A 16,548-nucleotide genomic window follows, 5' to 3' on the forward strand; every position below is an offset into this window, starting at 1 on the left:
GAAGGCTTGCTTTGCTTTATGAATGAACACTCTTCCCGCTGCTGTTACATTGACATGCCTTATATTTTTAACCACCAACATGCAACTATCGCTCGTCTATCTTCTCGTCAAACGAAGTCTATTGTCATACAGATACATTAAAGACGTCACAAGATGGCGCCCCAGCCACTAGTGAGGATATAAATATGCATACACTCAACTCACTAAAGGAGATGCCCTGCCCTCGTATTTGCGAGTTAATAGAAAAGGGAATAAACAACGCAGCTGGGAGGCTTTAGTCATGTGTTATACTGGTCGTATCGAGCAGCTGGTCCAGCATAAGAGACCAATCAGGATCGCTCGGCTTCATGTACCCCGCGGTGGAATTCCGTTTGTAGTCGTGAATCGGCAGCACTCCATTGGCGCGGAGCGCCTCTTCGTTGGCCAGCAGACACGCGACAAGCTGGGCTCTGAAGCTGTAGAACTGGTTGGCGCGCCGGTTGGTGGTGCCGTGGTACTTGGCGGCTCGCTGGTAGAAGGATGAATGGGCTGAATAGGCCAGCCCAGCGCGCGTACATATATGGCGGGCGTTTCTAAAGAAAACGTATATGGCAGACGAAGAGTTTATAAAATATGACTATCATGCCCTTACTTATGAAGAGGTATAGATTAATCTGAGCCGTCCTTGTATTTAGGGGGGTGTATCGAAGCAGAAGTGTTTCTTGAATTATTGTTGTTTGTTAAAATTTAAAGGTCACACAATATAGTTTACTTGGGATGACAACTCATTCATTTACAGGACAAGCATTGAAGACATAAAAAAAGGAGAAGAAAGAAGGCTTGCTTTGCTTTATGAATGAACACTCTTCCCGCTGCTGTTACATTGACATGCCTTATATTTTTAACCACCAACATGCAACTATCGCTCGTCTATCTTCTCGTCAAACGAAGTCTATTGTCATACAGATACATTAAAGACGTCACAAGATGGCGCCCCAGCCACTAGTGAGGATATAAATATGCATACACTCAACTCACTAAAGGAGATGCCCTGCCCTCGTATTTGCGAGTTAATAGAAAAGGGAATAAACAACGCAGCTGGGAGGCTTTAGTCATGTGTTATACTGGTCGTATCGAGCAGCTGGTCCAGCATAAGAGACCAATCAGGATCGCTCGGCTTCATGTACCCCGCGGTGGAATTCCGTTTGTAGTCGTGAATCGGCAGCACTCCATTGGCGCGGAGCGCCTCTTCGTTGGCCAGCAGACACGCGACAAGCTGGGCTCTGAAGCTGTAGAACTGGTTGGCGCGCCGGTTGGTGGTGCCGTGGTACTTGGCGGCTCGCTGGTAGAAGGATGAATGGGCTGAATAGGCCAGCCCAGCGCGCGTACATATATGGCGGGCGTTTCTAAAGAAAACGTATATGGCAGACGAAGAGTTTATAAAATATGACTATCATGCCCTTACTTATGAAGAGGTATAGATTAATCTGAGCCGTCCTTGTATTTAGGGGGGTGTACCGAAGCAGAAGTGTTTCTTGAATTATTGTTGTTTGTTAAAATTTAAAGGTCACACAATATAGTTTACTTGGGATGACAACTCATTCATTTACAGGACAAGCATTGAAGACATAAAAAAAGGAGAAGAAAGAAGGCTTGCTTTGCTTTATGAATGGACACTCTTCCTGCTGCTGTTACATTGACATGCCTTATATTTTTAACCACCAACATGCAACTATCGCTCGTCTATCTTCTCGTCAAACGAAGTCTATTGTCATACAGATACATTAAAGACGTCACAAGATGGCGCCCCAGCCACTAGTGAGGATATAAATATGCATACACTCAACTCACTAAAGGAGATGCCCTGCCCTCGTATTTGCGAGTTAATAGAAAAGGGAATAAACAACGCAGCTGGGAGGCTTTAGTCATGTGTTATACTGGTCGTATCGAGCAGCTGGTCCAGCATAAGAGACCAATCAGGATCGCTCGGCTTCATGTACCCCGCGGTGGAATTCCGTTTGTAGTCGTGAATCGGCAGCACTCCATTGGCGCGGAGCGCCTCTTCGTTGGCCAGCAGACACGCGACAAGCTGGGCTCTGAAGCTGTAGAACTGGTTGGCGCGCCGGTTGGTGGTGCCGTGGTACTTGGCGGCTCGCTGGTAGAAGGATGAATGGGCTGAATAGGCCAGCCCAGCGCGCGTACATATATGGCGGGCGTTTCTAAAGAAAACGTATATGGCAGACGAAGAGTTTATAAAATATGACTATCATGCCCTTACTTATGAAGAGGTATAGATTAATCTGAGCCGTCCTTGTATTTAGGGGGGTGTATCGAAGCAGAAGTGTTTCTTAAATTATTGTTGTTTGTTAAAATTTAAAGGTCACACAATATAGTTTGGATGACAACTCATTCATTTACAGGACAAGCATTGAAGACATAAAAAAAGGAGAAGAAAGAAGGCTTGCTTTGCTTTATGAATGAACACTCTTCCTGCTGCTGTTACATTGACATGCCTTATATTTTTAACCACCAACATGCAACTATCGCTCGTCTATCTTCTCGTCAAACGAAGTCTATTGTCATACAGATACATTAAAGACGTCACAAGATGGCGCCCCAGCCACTAGTGAGGATATAAATATGCATACACTCAACTCACTAAAGGAGATGCCCTGCCCTCGTATTTGCGAGTTAATAGAAAAGGGAATAAACAACGCAGCTGGGAGGCTTTAGTCATGTGTTATACTGGTCGTATCGAGCAGCTGGTCCAGCATAAGAGACCAATCAGGATCGCTCGGCTTCATGTACCCCGCGGTGGAATTCCGTTTGTAGTCGTGAATCGGCAGCACTCCATTGGCGCGGAGCGCCTCTTCGTTGGCCAGCAGACACGCGACAAGCTGGGCTCTGAAGCTGTAGAACTGGTTGGCGCGCCGGTTGGTGGTGCCGTGGTACTTGGCGGCTCGCTGGTAGAAGGATGAATGGGCTGAATAGGCCAGCCCAGCGCGCGTACATATATGGCGGGCGTTTCTAAAGAAAACGTATATGGCAGACGAAGAGTTTATAAAATATGACTATCATGCCCTTACTTATGAAGAGGTATAGATTAATCTGAGCCGTCCTTGTATTTAGGGGGGTGTATCGAAGCAGAAGTGTTTCTTGAATTATTGTTGTTTGTTAAAATTTAAAGGTCACACAATATAGTTTACTTGGGATGACAACTCATTCATTTACAGGACAAGCATTGAAGACATAAAAAAAGGAGAAGAAAGAAGGCTTGCTTTGCTTTATGAATGAACACTCTTCCCGCTGCTGTTACATTGACATGCCTTATATTTTTAACCACCAACATGCAACTATCGCTCGTCTATCTTCTCGTCAAACGAAGTCTATTGTCATACAGATACATTAAAGACGTCACAAGATGGCGCCCCAGCCACTAGTGAGGATATAAATATGCATACACTCAACTCACTAAAGGAGATGCCCTGCCCTCGTATTTGCGAGTTAATAGAAAAGGGAATAAACAACGCAGCTGGGAGGCTTTAGTCATGTGTTATACTGGTCGTATCGAGCAGCTGGTCCAGCATAAGAGACCAATCAGGATCGCTCGGCTTCATGTACCCCGCGGTGGAATTCCGTTTGTAGTCGTGAATCGGCAGCACTCCATTGGCGCGGAGCGCCTCTTCGTTGGCCAGCAGACACGCGACAAGCTGGGCTCTGAAGCTGTAGAACTGGTTGGCGCGCCGGTTGGTGGTGCCGTGGTACTTGGCGGCTCGCTGGTAGAAGAGCAGTGCATTCTGGAAGTCGTTATGCTCCATGTGGAACTCAGCTAGGTCGGAGCACGCGGTGGCGCACAGCCGCAGGTCGCCGTTCTTGGCGAAGAGCGCGAGCGCCTCCTCCAGTGAGAGCTTCATGGCGGCGAATTCCTCGGCGCCTTTGTCTTCGATCTCGGCATAGCATTTCGCCGCACGGAGAAGCGCGGATCCCGCAGACAGCTCGCTTCCTCTCTGCATGCATCAAATTAAGGGCCATATATTATACACAGCTAGCGATCATCGTCCAAAAATTAATCAACGAAGTGAGCAGCTAGCAAAGCAAACTAACCCTGAGGGAATAGGCAGCTAGCTCGCCGTATGCATGTATCGCTTTCCTCCCTGCATGCATGCACCAAATCGAAAAGAGCGATTAGTGCAGATTAATTGGATTATTTCCTTGTCTTGCATCAAATCGACAATAGTGAGTAGCGCAGATTAATTAGCATGGCGCACACGTACAGCTTCCGGCTAGGGTGTACATGTAGGAGGCGTCGTGCAAATCCTTCCAGCAGGCGAAGCTCGTCCCGCTCCGGATCTGGAGCCTGCACCTGGCCATGAGCCGGTCGCCGCACCCCTCCGGACCCTCCCCATCCCGCTCTTCCTCGCACTCCACCATCGCCTTCATGCACCCCTCGCACAGCACGCTTTTGCATCCATCCTGCGTCTGCACCTGTTCGACCTCCTCCTTTTCCTCCGGGGGGATCCGTTCGTAGCCGCGGCGAAACAGCGACGTTAAGATCCCGACGACGTGGCAGCTAGAGTGGACCATCACGGCGGCGGCGAGACTGGCCTTTCGTGCTTGCTTGAGATCGATAGGGTTATTATTAGGGTTGTTGGGGTTCCTATATGTAGTCTGAAACTCTCTGAATGTCTGTCTGATTCGAGGCCATCGTAGGACCTTGTAGACTGTCGTCGATTCTATTTCGGAAACATTTCCTATACCTAGTCTGATACGAAGCCATCATAGGCCATGTAGACTGCAAGAATACTATAATTCACATTTCGAACAGGCATGGATACAACATCTGTAGGATAACTTCCATCTTGATAGTTGTTTCTGAGTTCTGTCTGATATCCACAATCTTTCTTGATCTGTAAATCAATACAGAAACCAATGGGCTCTGTCAAGTTAGCTATATGTTGTGTCGTATCAACGATTTCTACGGAAGGCGGTAAGATGATATCTTGAGAAGTTATGTATCTAGAACCTTTGACGCAAATGATTTCAATCACACGGTAACAAAGGTGTCTTGTCCCATTACTTCTTTTTTTTACACAAATCACCCCACTTTATTAAGATGTTATAAGAGTTACATCACGAACCAATAGCAGGATTAGTTCAGGGGATCGGAAGGTTCATAAAAAAAAAACTATTACATGAAAGGGGAAAGCCCCTTGGCCAAATTTGCTAGTTCATGGGCAATCATGTTTGCCTCTCTAGGACAGTGCATGAAAGAAGTATAGGAAAATTCGCACGCCATGTGATAACAATCATCAAAGATGGCTGCAGCTGGTCCTGCCGATCGCCCTCCTTCATTCATCGTGCTTACCACCTCAATATTGTCCGAGTTAACAATAATCTTGTTGCATCCAATAGTCTATGCTAGAGATAGACCATATCATAGGGCTGTTGCTTCAGCCGACACGACATCATGACAAAAATCTATTTTCCAATTACCTGCGTTAGTGAACTCACCTGTATCATCTCTTATAATTGCACCAGCAGTTCCTTTGAGAAGATCTAGATCAAAGGAGGCGTCCATATTTAGCTTCACATATCCTCTAGGAGGTAATTCCCATCCTCACTGTTTCCTTTTAGCTTTAGGCGCAGCCGCTGAAGAGTCGCATGGATCCATTCCTCGTGTGTTTGATGCTAAACATGAACATTCGAAGTTCCAACAGCTTGGCCATGGGATATAAACCAACCTGTAATAGCACAATAGTTTTTGTAGAACAAAGAGCTTATCATTCATTCAGAAGCAAGGTTGCATTCATGCTGATTACACGAAGCAGAAGCACGAAAGTCAGGTACAGAGATTGACCAAATACAACAGATTCTAGGCTGTGAGGTATGATATTTGACATACAGCAAACACAAACAGTTCACTGGAAAAATGTGTGTGTTTCTACTGAATTATTATTTGTATGAAAAACGAAAGCTACTATTCGAATTTTGATTTAAACAACATAGGCTATTGGAACTTCTGAATACCACCACCATGGGTCCACCAACACCTTGCTTGGCTAATGTGCATTTGAAGATACTGGAACCTCACCGCTACCAATGTGTATATCAACTTAATTTAGGAAAAATATAATATGTAGTGCTACAAAAATTTAAAGAAAAAGAGCAGCAAACATCACCATTTCTGTTTCCCTAGGTCATGTGACAGGTTTCATGTTTTTTCGAGGTGAACTGGTAGACTGTATCACCTTCAAAAAATTATTTGATGGCACTTGTCCTTTGAAAACATATTGCAAAATCAGGTCCATATTACATACTACTCCCTCCGTTCTCAAATATTTGTCTTTCTAGAGATTTCAAATGGACTACAACATATGGATGTATGTACATATTTTAGAGTGTAGATTCACTCATTTTGCTTCGTATGTAGTCACATGTTGAAATCTCTAGAAAGATAAATATTCGGGAACGGAGGGAGTACATGATAAAATATCTAAGGTTTCGTTCTTTTTTACCCTTGCAGTCATACCTTCAGTTAAGAACCTTCAGAGCCCATATTCGACAGCATGCAAAATAAGAGGCGTCTTAAGTCTCATCTGAAAAGAAAATTCCAAGTACATAAAAATCATATGGTAATCAAAATTATTATTGGTGATGATAAAATCTGTACCTCTTCTTCCAACAGTTTGCTTTATGGCAAACCAATCGAGCTCTTATTTGTTTTTGGAGAGAAGGCCATTAAAGGCCCTGTTCTTATGAAATCAAAGGTTCCAGCTCTAATATCCTTTAAAAGAAAAATAATTTTGTACTTTTGCCAAAGAGCTTCCCATGGTGCTCTGCCTGCACAAGTGCACACACAAACCGAACACCCAATCACGCTAGACCAACCAACACATCTCTTTTGCAAAACAAAGAAATAACCAAACCTGAGGAGAAATACAGAATTCCTCTATCAAGCAATGATAACCAATTAGGCAATGACGAGAGGGCAGCGTGCAGATTATGGCCAACAGCTCCGGTACCTGGAGCTGTTGGTCAGGACTACCCACCACGGGCATAGCACATCGAGCTTGGCGCCGATACGGCATATCTTGTAAGGATGTGTGCATGACCAGCAACACACTGTCACAATCTGCAGCACAGAACTTAATCAGGTCCATGCGACTGACATGGTCAGCACTCACGTACGTGGGACACCAGACAACAAGCACCCATATCCAATGCATAATCAGTGTATACCTCATAAACCCTGAAATATAACAGAAAGAGGAGATTGAAATGACAGAAACCTTCATAACAATTTTTATAACATGGGCAAGTCCAAAAAGAGTTGACCAAAACCTTCAAAGCGACATAAATGCCCGCATTGTTCTTGTTCTGCCTCGACACACAAGTTGCAGATGCAGGACTGTAGTGCCCAGCATATGACTCCAGTTATATAGGGAACATTTTCAGCATACTTGGCTACTCCTTGATGGGCTGTCAAAGTTGCACACAAAAAGATGGAAGCAACTTGTGAGAAACGCAAAATGCTACTTTTGCATCTTGATTGCAATAACTCACAAATATGAGTAGCTCTTTTTTTGACGAACACAAATATAGGTAATGACCATATATAGCTTACCTCGACTCTTGTATAACTCTTGTGAACACAACAGGAAGCAGCTCCATTAAAGGTTAGGCTTGGCCATACATATGATGCATGTGTTTCTACTACATATGCTGACTGAGTGGGAATGCATGCTGTAATATTTGAGTCCATATTAAGCCGAGGGTTTTAACTTCTATAGGAATAACTATAACTATTACCTGCAGGCAGTCATCTAGGTCGTTGCTGACATTTGCTTCATTATAGTGGGTATCATGCAAATCAAAGCTGAAGCTCAATCCAGCCCAAATCAAAGCTGGCGGCTCGGGGGGAGAAACCCTAGCCACCGCAGCTTCCTTCCTAACTCCTCTTTCTTGTCGCGCCGCCGCCGGAGGGCACCCCACCTACAGTGTATTTAACTCAGCATCATTACATGCATCATGAATTTAATTTGCGTACTGTTATATTTCAGTATTGTAGATGTTGACATTTTTCCATATAAATAAAAGAATTCAGAACCTTTGAGCGGTGTGTTAGATTTACAATTTCAGGATCTTTGTACTACGCAAACACATGAATCTCGATATCTCATCCCTCAAATGGCGTCTTAATTTCTGCTATTGTCATACACTCACCATATATACTATTGATAGATAAACCCCATCAAAGAGGCAAGAACATGATGAATGCCTACCTACCTGTAATTAGCACACAGCTATGCTATAGGCCTTCAGTAGTTTCAGTTGTTCCTCAACTTCAGGTCATTTTGGAATCTTAACATCCACAATTATGCTAATAGTAACTAGCGCTATTCTTTTGAGAATCAATCAAAGACATACTCCAATTAAGTCGATATCAACAAGCATGTCGCCTTTGTACATGTCCATCGAAACTTGGACATAATATTATTACTACAATGATCCATACCAAAATTGCCACGCGAACATAGCAGGCAGAATATATGTCTTCAAATCACTTCCGCAATAAAAAGGAGTTCATGACATTTGCTTAAATAATACAAATAAGTACACCAAACTGTCATATAGTGCCCCCCACAGCACAAACTGGGAATCTTGGGGCCTACTTATGCCGGTTTCGATACGGCTACAGAGAGTAGGAATTAAGCAACCAGAATTACGGTTCATAGTAATACACAAGTGGTGCTTACTACAGTACTAAAGTTCCATTCACCATTCACCAGATGCCATCCAAAGATCATCATTAGACTGTCATACAGAAAAATCATATAGTAAAGGTAGAAGGCAATAGAAAGTCCAGACAAGTGAATCTAGGTCGGATGATGCAGAGCCTTGTGCAATGATGCACACTGAACAACTTAATGGCTTGAGCAGCAAATTCATACTGAAAATTTTGGAGACCACTTCATCAATAGATGCCAAGACCAATTCTCTTCATAAGGGCATCTGAACAGTCCTTGGAGTAGTGAACTGACTTGGCAACAACCTGCGCAGCTTGCGGAGAGACCTCACCACAATACTCAATGACCAAAGACTCTAACTTATGTGCACGCCCCAGTTCAGCCACTCCAACATCAGTAATGTGATGACACACCCGAAGTGTAAGATTGCTCAAGCATGGGGTGTGCGCAATGAAGTGCATCCCGGCATCAGTTACCGCATGACACAATATAAGCTCGAGCGTCTCCAGATGTGGTGAGGATGACAGGGCCTTCATCCCCTCGTCATCAAAGAAGTTGGCGTTGTTGAGCACGAGAACGCGAATCGGGCAGGACCGAATGAGCACCAGAAAACCCTGCTGTGTGAATCCTATTTCTGATGGCCAGTCAGGGGAACATCCTGTAAAGCTGAGGTCAACCATCTGAAGCATACGACAGTTGAGGGCTAGAGCGTAAAGGCTGGCATCAGTAAATGACGTCCTGGTTTCACAATAGCTGACATCACTAGAGTAGCGCTGCAGGTTGAGCCTAAGTAAGATGCTTTTAAGGTTGCTGCAGCTCCGAGACAATGCAATCATGTCATTGTCATTTAGGGCATGAACATACTCAAGGCAAAGCTTCTCCAATGCTTTACACTTCCCTAGGAGAATACGAAGTCCTACTTCGGGCCAAGTTTTAATATGCGCCAACCTTAAATCCTTCAAGCTCTCACAGCAGAAATCATATGCATCCATACTGTGAGCATCGTACAAGGAGTCATAGATCACATCACCTGGAAGACAATCAAATCTTTCTCTTTTCCTCTCAAACTCAAACTTCTGGAGCTTCATCCATCCAGAATCAAACTTTAGGAAGTCATGATGATTGATTCCTTTGCAATTCTTCACCACAAGCTCTTCTAACGATCCATGCCTACCAAGGTATTCCAGCCACTCTACATTGTCGATGTTCTCGCAATCAGTAAGGTGGAGAGCAGATAGATTTGTGCAACCAACTGCAACCGAGAAAAGCCCAACTGACGTTATTTCTGGTGCGGAGTTGAGCCTGAGAGACACCAATGTCTTGCAATAAGCTAAACAAGCAAGCCCAGAGTCATCGATGCATGAGCAGAAGCTTAAGGTGAGGTCAATCAGCGAGGAACAGTGAGATGAAAACACAGAGAGGCCTTTGTTGTCCAGCTGCTTTCCATGTCCAGGTATCCAGCCAGAGTAATCGATTTCCACTTTCCGCAGATTTGGGAACCGGGCGCACAATGATGCCAGTGCTTTTGTAGCAGTGCAAACACCGGAACCAACATGGATAGCACCCCTTTGATCCCCCTCTATCTTGCAGAGCTGCTTTGACACAAGGGTAAAAGACTTGAGATCACTTGTCCTGGTGATCCTCTTGAGAATCTCTGTCAGCAGAGCCTCTGGTAGGTCCTCCATCGAACAAATTCAGCTGTAGCAATAAGGTAATATATCAAGGTTCAGAAAACAACCGAAGAGCTGGACTCAAACTTATGATATATCAGAATAAATAATGCATGTGAAGATAAATGGAGATCACACTGGCGACAGACACTCATTACGAAGAATATAATGATGAAATTTGAGCATTTTCTGTATCCATCCAAAACTTAATTGTGTGTTCTTCATAAGCATGGAGATTTATTAAAGTAGCTAGCTAGCACCTTATCTGTCTCCAGATTGTTAGAAAGAAAAAAAATGAGGCTACAGGTGGGCCATATCATCAAATTAAACAAGCTACCATCATAATTAAGTAGCAAGCAGAGCCTGAATAATGAACTAAGAGAATACAATGAAACGAGCTAGAATTGACGCAAGGAATTCCGCAAGAAGACCCACGTGCTGAATCTGAACCAGCTTTTATTTTTTTATTTTTGGTTAACTTAAACTTATTTGGAGGCAGCTAGCTGATTAATAGTAACATGAAAAGCAGAGCATGCAAATTAGTTAGTACTGCTTGTAGCTCTTGGTTGGGCAAGAAAGAAAGTAGGGAAATCAATCATTTGCCGCAGCCGATGAGTTGACAGGGTGCACTTATTATTAACAGATAACACCAATCTAGAGTAGTATCTGTTCAACTAGAAATACCACAGTACTATTTGCTGCAACCCTAGGCAAAAAGCTTACTTTCTTTTCTACAATTGTTACCTAGGAAGAGAATGGCTTTACAGGATTAGTTAACTAAGTTTTTGGATGATATATACTACCGGTTTGGTTTCCCCTACCAAGAAAAGGAAAGCGAATTAAAAAAACACGTCTACATGTCGAACCAGGGAAGGGGAACCAACGCAACGAACGATCAGGGAGGGGTCTCTTAGGAGATACACAAACCGTAGGAGAGGAGGGTACCTCCGCGGCCGCCTGGTCCGCAGCGGAGGAGAGGAGAGGAGAGGAGAGGAGAGTGCCGCCGCTTCTTTGATTCGATTCGGAGGAGAGTGTAGAGTGTAAACCCTAGCTAGTCTCGCATCTCGTCTGTGTATTTTCCAGCGGAGCGGAGGAAGATGGATGTGGGGCGGGCCCACTGCGAGCTTTCTGCAGCGGCGTCTCGCTCACATGGGCTTCCCACACCCGGAATGGCTGCGGGCCACCACGCGCTATTTTTGGCCTTCTAGACATTTTTTGTTTTGTTTTGAAAAACACAGAAACAATCTAAAAGCAAGAAAAAACCAAGAAAAATATATAAAATGTTCATATAATCGTTTAAATAAATAATTAATATGTTAACGCACTGTAAAACATGCCCATGTCCACGAAAACAATTTTTCCTCTAGTACTCATTAAAATGTCTAGCAGTTTCTTTAATGGTCCTGTATGCAAAAAAGAAATGTTCATGTGTGATGTGAAATGTTCACATGTATCAAAATAAAATAAATGCTTGCGTTTATGAAAAACTGGACATGTATTGTCATAAATGCACATGCATGTAAAAATAAATGTTCATGACCCTCAAAACAATCCAAAAAAATGTTCATGTACGTCCATAAGAGTATTTCGGAAGGATTCTTACATTGATGGAAATGTTCATATATCTTAAAGAGATGTTCATGCTTTGCATGTGTTCAAAAAGAAGTGCTCATGTATCTCATACGAATTCTCATTATTTACCTAGAAAAATAATAACATGAAAAATAAACATAATATAAAAAGGATGGAAAACAAAAGTTAAGATGAGTAAAAGAGAATAGAATATAGAAATAAAAATAATAAAGAATAAGGAAAAAGGAAAAAATAAAACGGACATCGTTATTGCGCCACGACCCGTGCATTGCTGAAATGACCCATATGTCGATACTAAAACCGTCTGATCTCGGGTAGGGGGTCCCGAACTGTGGATCTGAGAGCGGTGGGTAATAGGAGACTAGGGGGACGATGTTTACCCAGGTTCGGACCCTCTCGAAGAGGTAAAACCCTACGACCTGCTTTGATTGTATTGATGTGATAGGGTATCAAGTACGAGGATGATCTATCTCGAGGTCGTATATTCTGTTCTAAACCCTAAGGCGAGTAATTGTTGTTGTGTCTCTATGGATTAAACCCCTCGGTTTATATAGGCACCAAGGGTACCTGGGTTTACATATGGGCTGTTTCTAACTAGGAATTAGAGTTGTCCCTGAAGTATACACCAAATCTTCGGTGGTGTCCATCTTGATCACGCCAGGTTCACGGCTTCGGCTATCCTCCAGGCAGTGATTGGTGGGCCTCGGTTCAGCCCATTGGTGGTAGATCCTATGGGCTAGTACCCCCTAGTCCGGGACACCTCACCATATATCATATAGAGAAAGAAAATAGGTGTTATAAAACAGTTGAGGAATTGGTTTCACTAGTGCAAAAATGCCTGCTAGCGTCATTCGTAAAACATAGTTAGTGGCGTTGTAGGCGAACCCCGCTAGTATGATGCCAGTGGTAAGGTGTAACCAGTGGCTTCTGTTGCCGATGTCGATCGTATGACATCAGTGGTAAGGTGTCACCAGTGGCGCCGGTTGCTGGCACCGCTAGTATGCCACCAGTGTTTAAGGTGTCACCAATGGGGTTGCTTGCCGACGTCGTTAGTAGAATAACATTAGTGGTGTCGCGCCCAAAATATGTGATAACCCACATGTATAGGGGATCGTGGCAATCTTTGAGGATAGTATTTCACCCAAATTTATTGATTCGACACAAGGGGAGCCAAAGAATATTTCTAAGTATTAGCAGTTGAGTTGTCAATTCAACCACACCTGCAGCAAAGTGTTTAGTAGCACAGTAGTATGATAGTTTGATAACAATGGTAACAGTAGCATTAGTAATGATGACAGTAATAGTAGCAATTTTATAGTGATTGTAATAGCAGCAACAGTAGTAGTAAGTTAGCAAAGATCAATATGCGAAAGCGTATGCATTGGATCAGTGATGGATAATTGTGTTGGATGACCCTCACCATGTGTAACAGTCACAACCTAGAGCGATACACAATAGCTCCAATTCATCAATGTAATGTATACATGTATTTCGTATATAGTCATATGTGCATATAATAAGAACTTGTATGACATCTTTTGTCCTACCCTCCCATGACAGCGGGGTCCATAAGGGAACTAAGGGATATTAAGGACTCCTTTTAGTAGAGAACCGGATCAAAGCATAAACATATGGTGAATACATGAACTTCTCGAATTACAATCATCCCCGGAGAATATACCAAACAATTGTCACTATGGGGTCTATGGATCAGAACAGGACCAAGAACTCAAATATATTCATGAAAACATAGAGGGTTTAGATATGAAATCATGGCACTTGGGCCCTAGTAACAACCATTAAGCATAGCAAAGTTATAGCAACATCAATCTCAGGACATAATCGATACTATGGATCAAGCCCTAACAAATTGACTCAATTACATGATAAATCTCATCCAACCCCATCACCATCCCGCAAGCCCATGAAGGAATTACTCACTCCCGATGGTGAGCATCATAAAATTGGTGATGAAGAAGGGTTGGTGATGATGATGGCAATGAATCCCCCTCTCCGGACCTCCGAACGGACTCCAGATCAGCCCTCCCGATGAAGAACAGGAGGCGGCGGCAGCTGATGACCCACAACCGTAAGGGATCTATTGCAGCGTTTTCGATAAGTAAGAGTGTCGAACCCAACGAGGAGCAGAAGGTATTGGTAAGCGATTCTGAGCAAGAAATTACTGCAAGCACTGAAAGATAACTTTTTAGGGGTTTTCTTGATATAAGCGACAGGAAAGTAAAAGTAAGCAAAATAAAAGGTGCTGAGAGTGACAAGTGGCCCAATCCTTTGTAAGCAAAGGAGAGGCCTAGCAACTGAACTTATAGGGACTAAAGCATTCCTGAGGACACACGGGAAATAGTCATGTGCTTTCGCCATATTCCGTATCGATACTATGTTATGTGTTGATAAGTGTTGAGTGGGTGGATCTATGCTAGTACACTCTCTAGACTAAGATGAGTGCACTCTTATGATTAAACACCTTGCAAGCATCCGCAAATACAAGATAGAAATTAAGGCAAAAGCCTAACCATAGCAATACGATCGATGATCCATTGTTCCCTTGTGCAAAAGCGTGCGAACTGGGGTTCAGGTTTCTGTCACTCCGGCAACCCATCGTAAGCATTCTTTGTACACAATGTATTCCCCTAGGTCCTTAATAAGGCGAAGTGTTGAGTGTTCGACTCACACAACACCACTAGTAGAATGACAACACAACTTAAGTATCAAACAACACATATTACTTCAACAGCATATGACTACTAACATCAAGACCTTCCCCATGTCCTCAAGAACTAAGGTAACTACTCACAAGACATAAAAGAGATCATGATCAGTGGGGATAAATGGATGATAAACAATCTGAACATAATAATATTTCTCCAACAAAACTCAATAGCATTCACCACAAAGTAGTAATCAACGCCGATAGAGTAGAGAGGATAGGTAGTACGAGTTACAACACAAGTTGCGATTGTGAGATGAGATTTGGATGAAGATGGAGATGGTGCTGGTGTTGGGGATGATGTTGATGATGATCTCGATGATGCCCGTGACGATGGTGATGACGATGGCGACGATCTCCCCTTCCGGGAGGTGATCTCCCCGGCGGAATCTGCCCGCCGGAGATGGCTTTTATCCTCTGTATGTTTCTGCCACGGAGCGGCGGCGGAACTCCGTGAAATCTCTCTCCCTAGGGTTTTTGGATAACGGAGAGTATATAGGTAAAAGTGTTGGGGAACGTAGTAATTTCAAAAATTTTCCTACGCACACGCAAGATCATGGTGATGCATAGCAACGAGAGGGGAGAGTGTTGTCTACATACCCTTGTAGACCGAAGCGGAAGCGATCACAGCGTAGAGGAAGTAGTCGTACGTTCTCCTCGCGATCCAACCGATCCCAGCGCCGTTACTCCGGCGCCTCCGAGTTCTTGACACACGTACAGCTCGGTGACGCTCCTCGGGCTCCGATCCAGCAAAGCTCCGGGGAGAGAGTTTCGTCAGCACGACGGCATGGTGACGATCTTGATGTTCTACCGACGCAGGGCTTCGCCTAAGCACCGCTACGATATGACCAAGGTGGAATATGGTGGAGGGGGGCACCGCACACGGCTAAGGAACGATCTCAAGGATCAACTTGTGTGTCTTAGGGTGCCCCCCTGCCCCCGTATATAAAGGAGCAAGGGGGGAGGGCCGGCCGGCCCTAGAGGGGCGCGCCAAGGGAGGGGGAGTCCTCCTCCTAGTGGGAGTAGGACTCCCCTTTCCTGGTCCAACTAGGAGGGGGAAGGGGGAAGGAAGGAGAGGGAGAGGGAGAGGGAAAGGGGGTGTCGTGGTTCTAAGTCTGACAGTAGAGTGGGGGGTAGGTATGGAGAGGCAAGGTCCTAGCTATGGAGAGGTTGTAAACACAAGCGATGTACGAGTTCAGGCCCTTCTCGGAAGAAGTAAAAGCCCTACGTCTCGGAGCCCTGAGGCGGTCGAGTGGATTATGGGTATATGTGTTACAAGAGTCCGAACCCTTCTGCCTGTGGAGGGGGGTGGCTTATATAGAGTGCGCCAGGACCCCTGCCAGCCCACATAATGAAGGGGTTTAAGTACATTAAGTCTGGGGCGTTACTGGTAACGCCCCGCATAAAGTGCCTTAACTATCATTAAGTCTTATTCAATTACAGGCCGTTGCAGTGCAGAGTGCCTCCTGACCTTCTGGTGGTCGAGTGTATCTTCATGGTCGAGTGAGTCTCCATGGTCGAGTCCTTCCAGTCAGTCGAGTGAGTTCCTCGTTGGTCGACTGGAAGGTGATCTCTTCTAAGGGTGCCCTTGGGTAGGACATCTAGGTCAGGCTTGTGACCCTACCCTAGGTACATGAATCCATCATTAGCCCCCGAATGGATTGAGGCTTGAATGAGGAAGGAGTTGATGCCGTTCCCGATTGATTTTTGGTATACTGGCTATGCGTCGTTCGTGACCAAGATCTTCTTTGTTGATAGCGAGCAACTTTTCTTCAGTCGACTCGATCCATTCTTGTCTTTCGTCGAGTGATCTTTTAGACTTCGCCGGTCCCCG

General features: G+C 44.4%; 2 protein-coding genes across 3 annotated transcripts; both read right to left on the bottom strand.

Moving 5' to 3' along the window:
* Positions 1 to 3,316: 3,316 nt before the first annotated feature.
* LOC123115675 (uncharacterized) lies at positions 3,317 to 4,693 on the bottom strand. The gene is made up of 3 exons (XM_044536785.1): positions 4,254 to 4,693; positions 4,084 to 4,133; positions 3,317 to 3,986 (listed from the first exon to the last, which is right to left on the bottom strand). Exons 1-3 carry the CDS (start codon positions 4,561 to 4,563, stop codon positions 3,522 to 3,524), a joined length of 825 nt encoding a protein of 274 aa, XP_044392720.1. The 5' UTR covers positions 4,564 to 4,693; the 3' UTR covers positions 3,317 to 3,521.
* A 3,850-nt stretch (positions 4,694 to 8,543) lies between these two features.
* Positions 8,544 to 11,533, bottom strand: LOC123110415 (F-box/LRR-repeat protein 14). 2 transcript variants are annotated; one of them, XM_044530916.1, is made up of 2 exons: positions 11,342 to 11,533; positions 8,544 to 10,424 (listed from the first exon to the last, which is right to left on the bottom strand). In XM_044530916.1, the coding sequence occupies exon 2, from the start codon at positions 10,409 to 10,411 to the stop codon at positions 8,954 to 8,956; it is 1,458 nt and encodes a 485-aa protein (XP_044386851.1). In that variant the 5' UTR covers positions 10,412 to 10,424; positions 11,342 to 11,533; the 3' UTR covers positions 8,544 to 8,953. The 2 variants fall into 2 exon arrangements, with proteins under 2 accessions (XP_044386851.1, XP_044386852.1); XM_044530917.1 differs by having other exon boundaries at positions 11,324 to 11,461.
* Between the last annotated feature and the right edge of the window lie 5,015 nt (positions 11,534 to 16,548).

Source organism: Triticum aestivum, chromosome 5B (assembly GCF_018294505.1).
Source record: "Triticum aestivum cultivar Chinese Spring chromosome 5B, IWGSC CS RefSeq v2.1, whole genome shotgun sequence".
In the NCBI taxonomy this organism is placed as follows: domain Eukaryota; kingdom Viridiplantae; phylum Streptophyta; class Magnoliopsida; order Poales; family Poaceae; genus Triticum; species Triticum aestivum.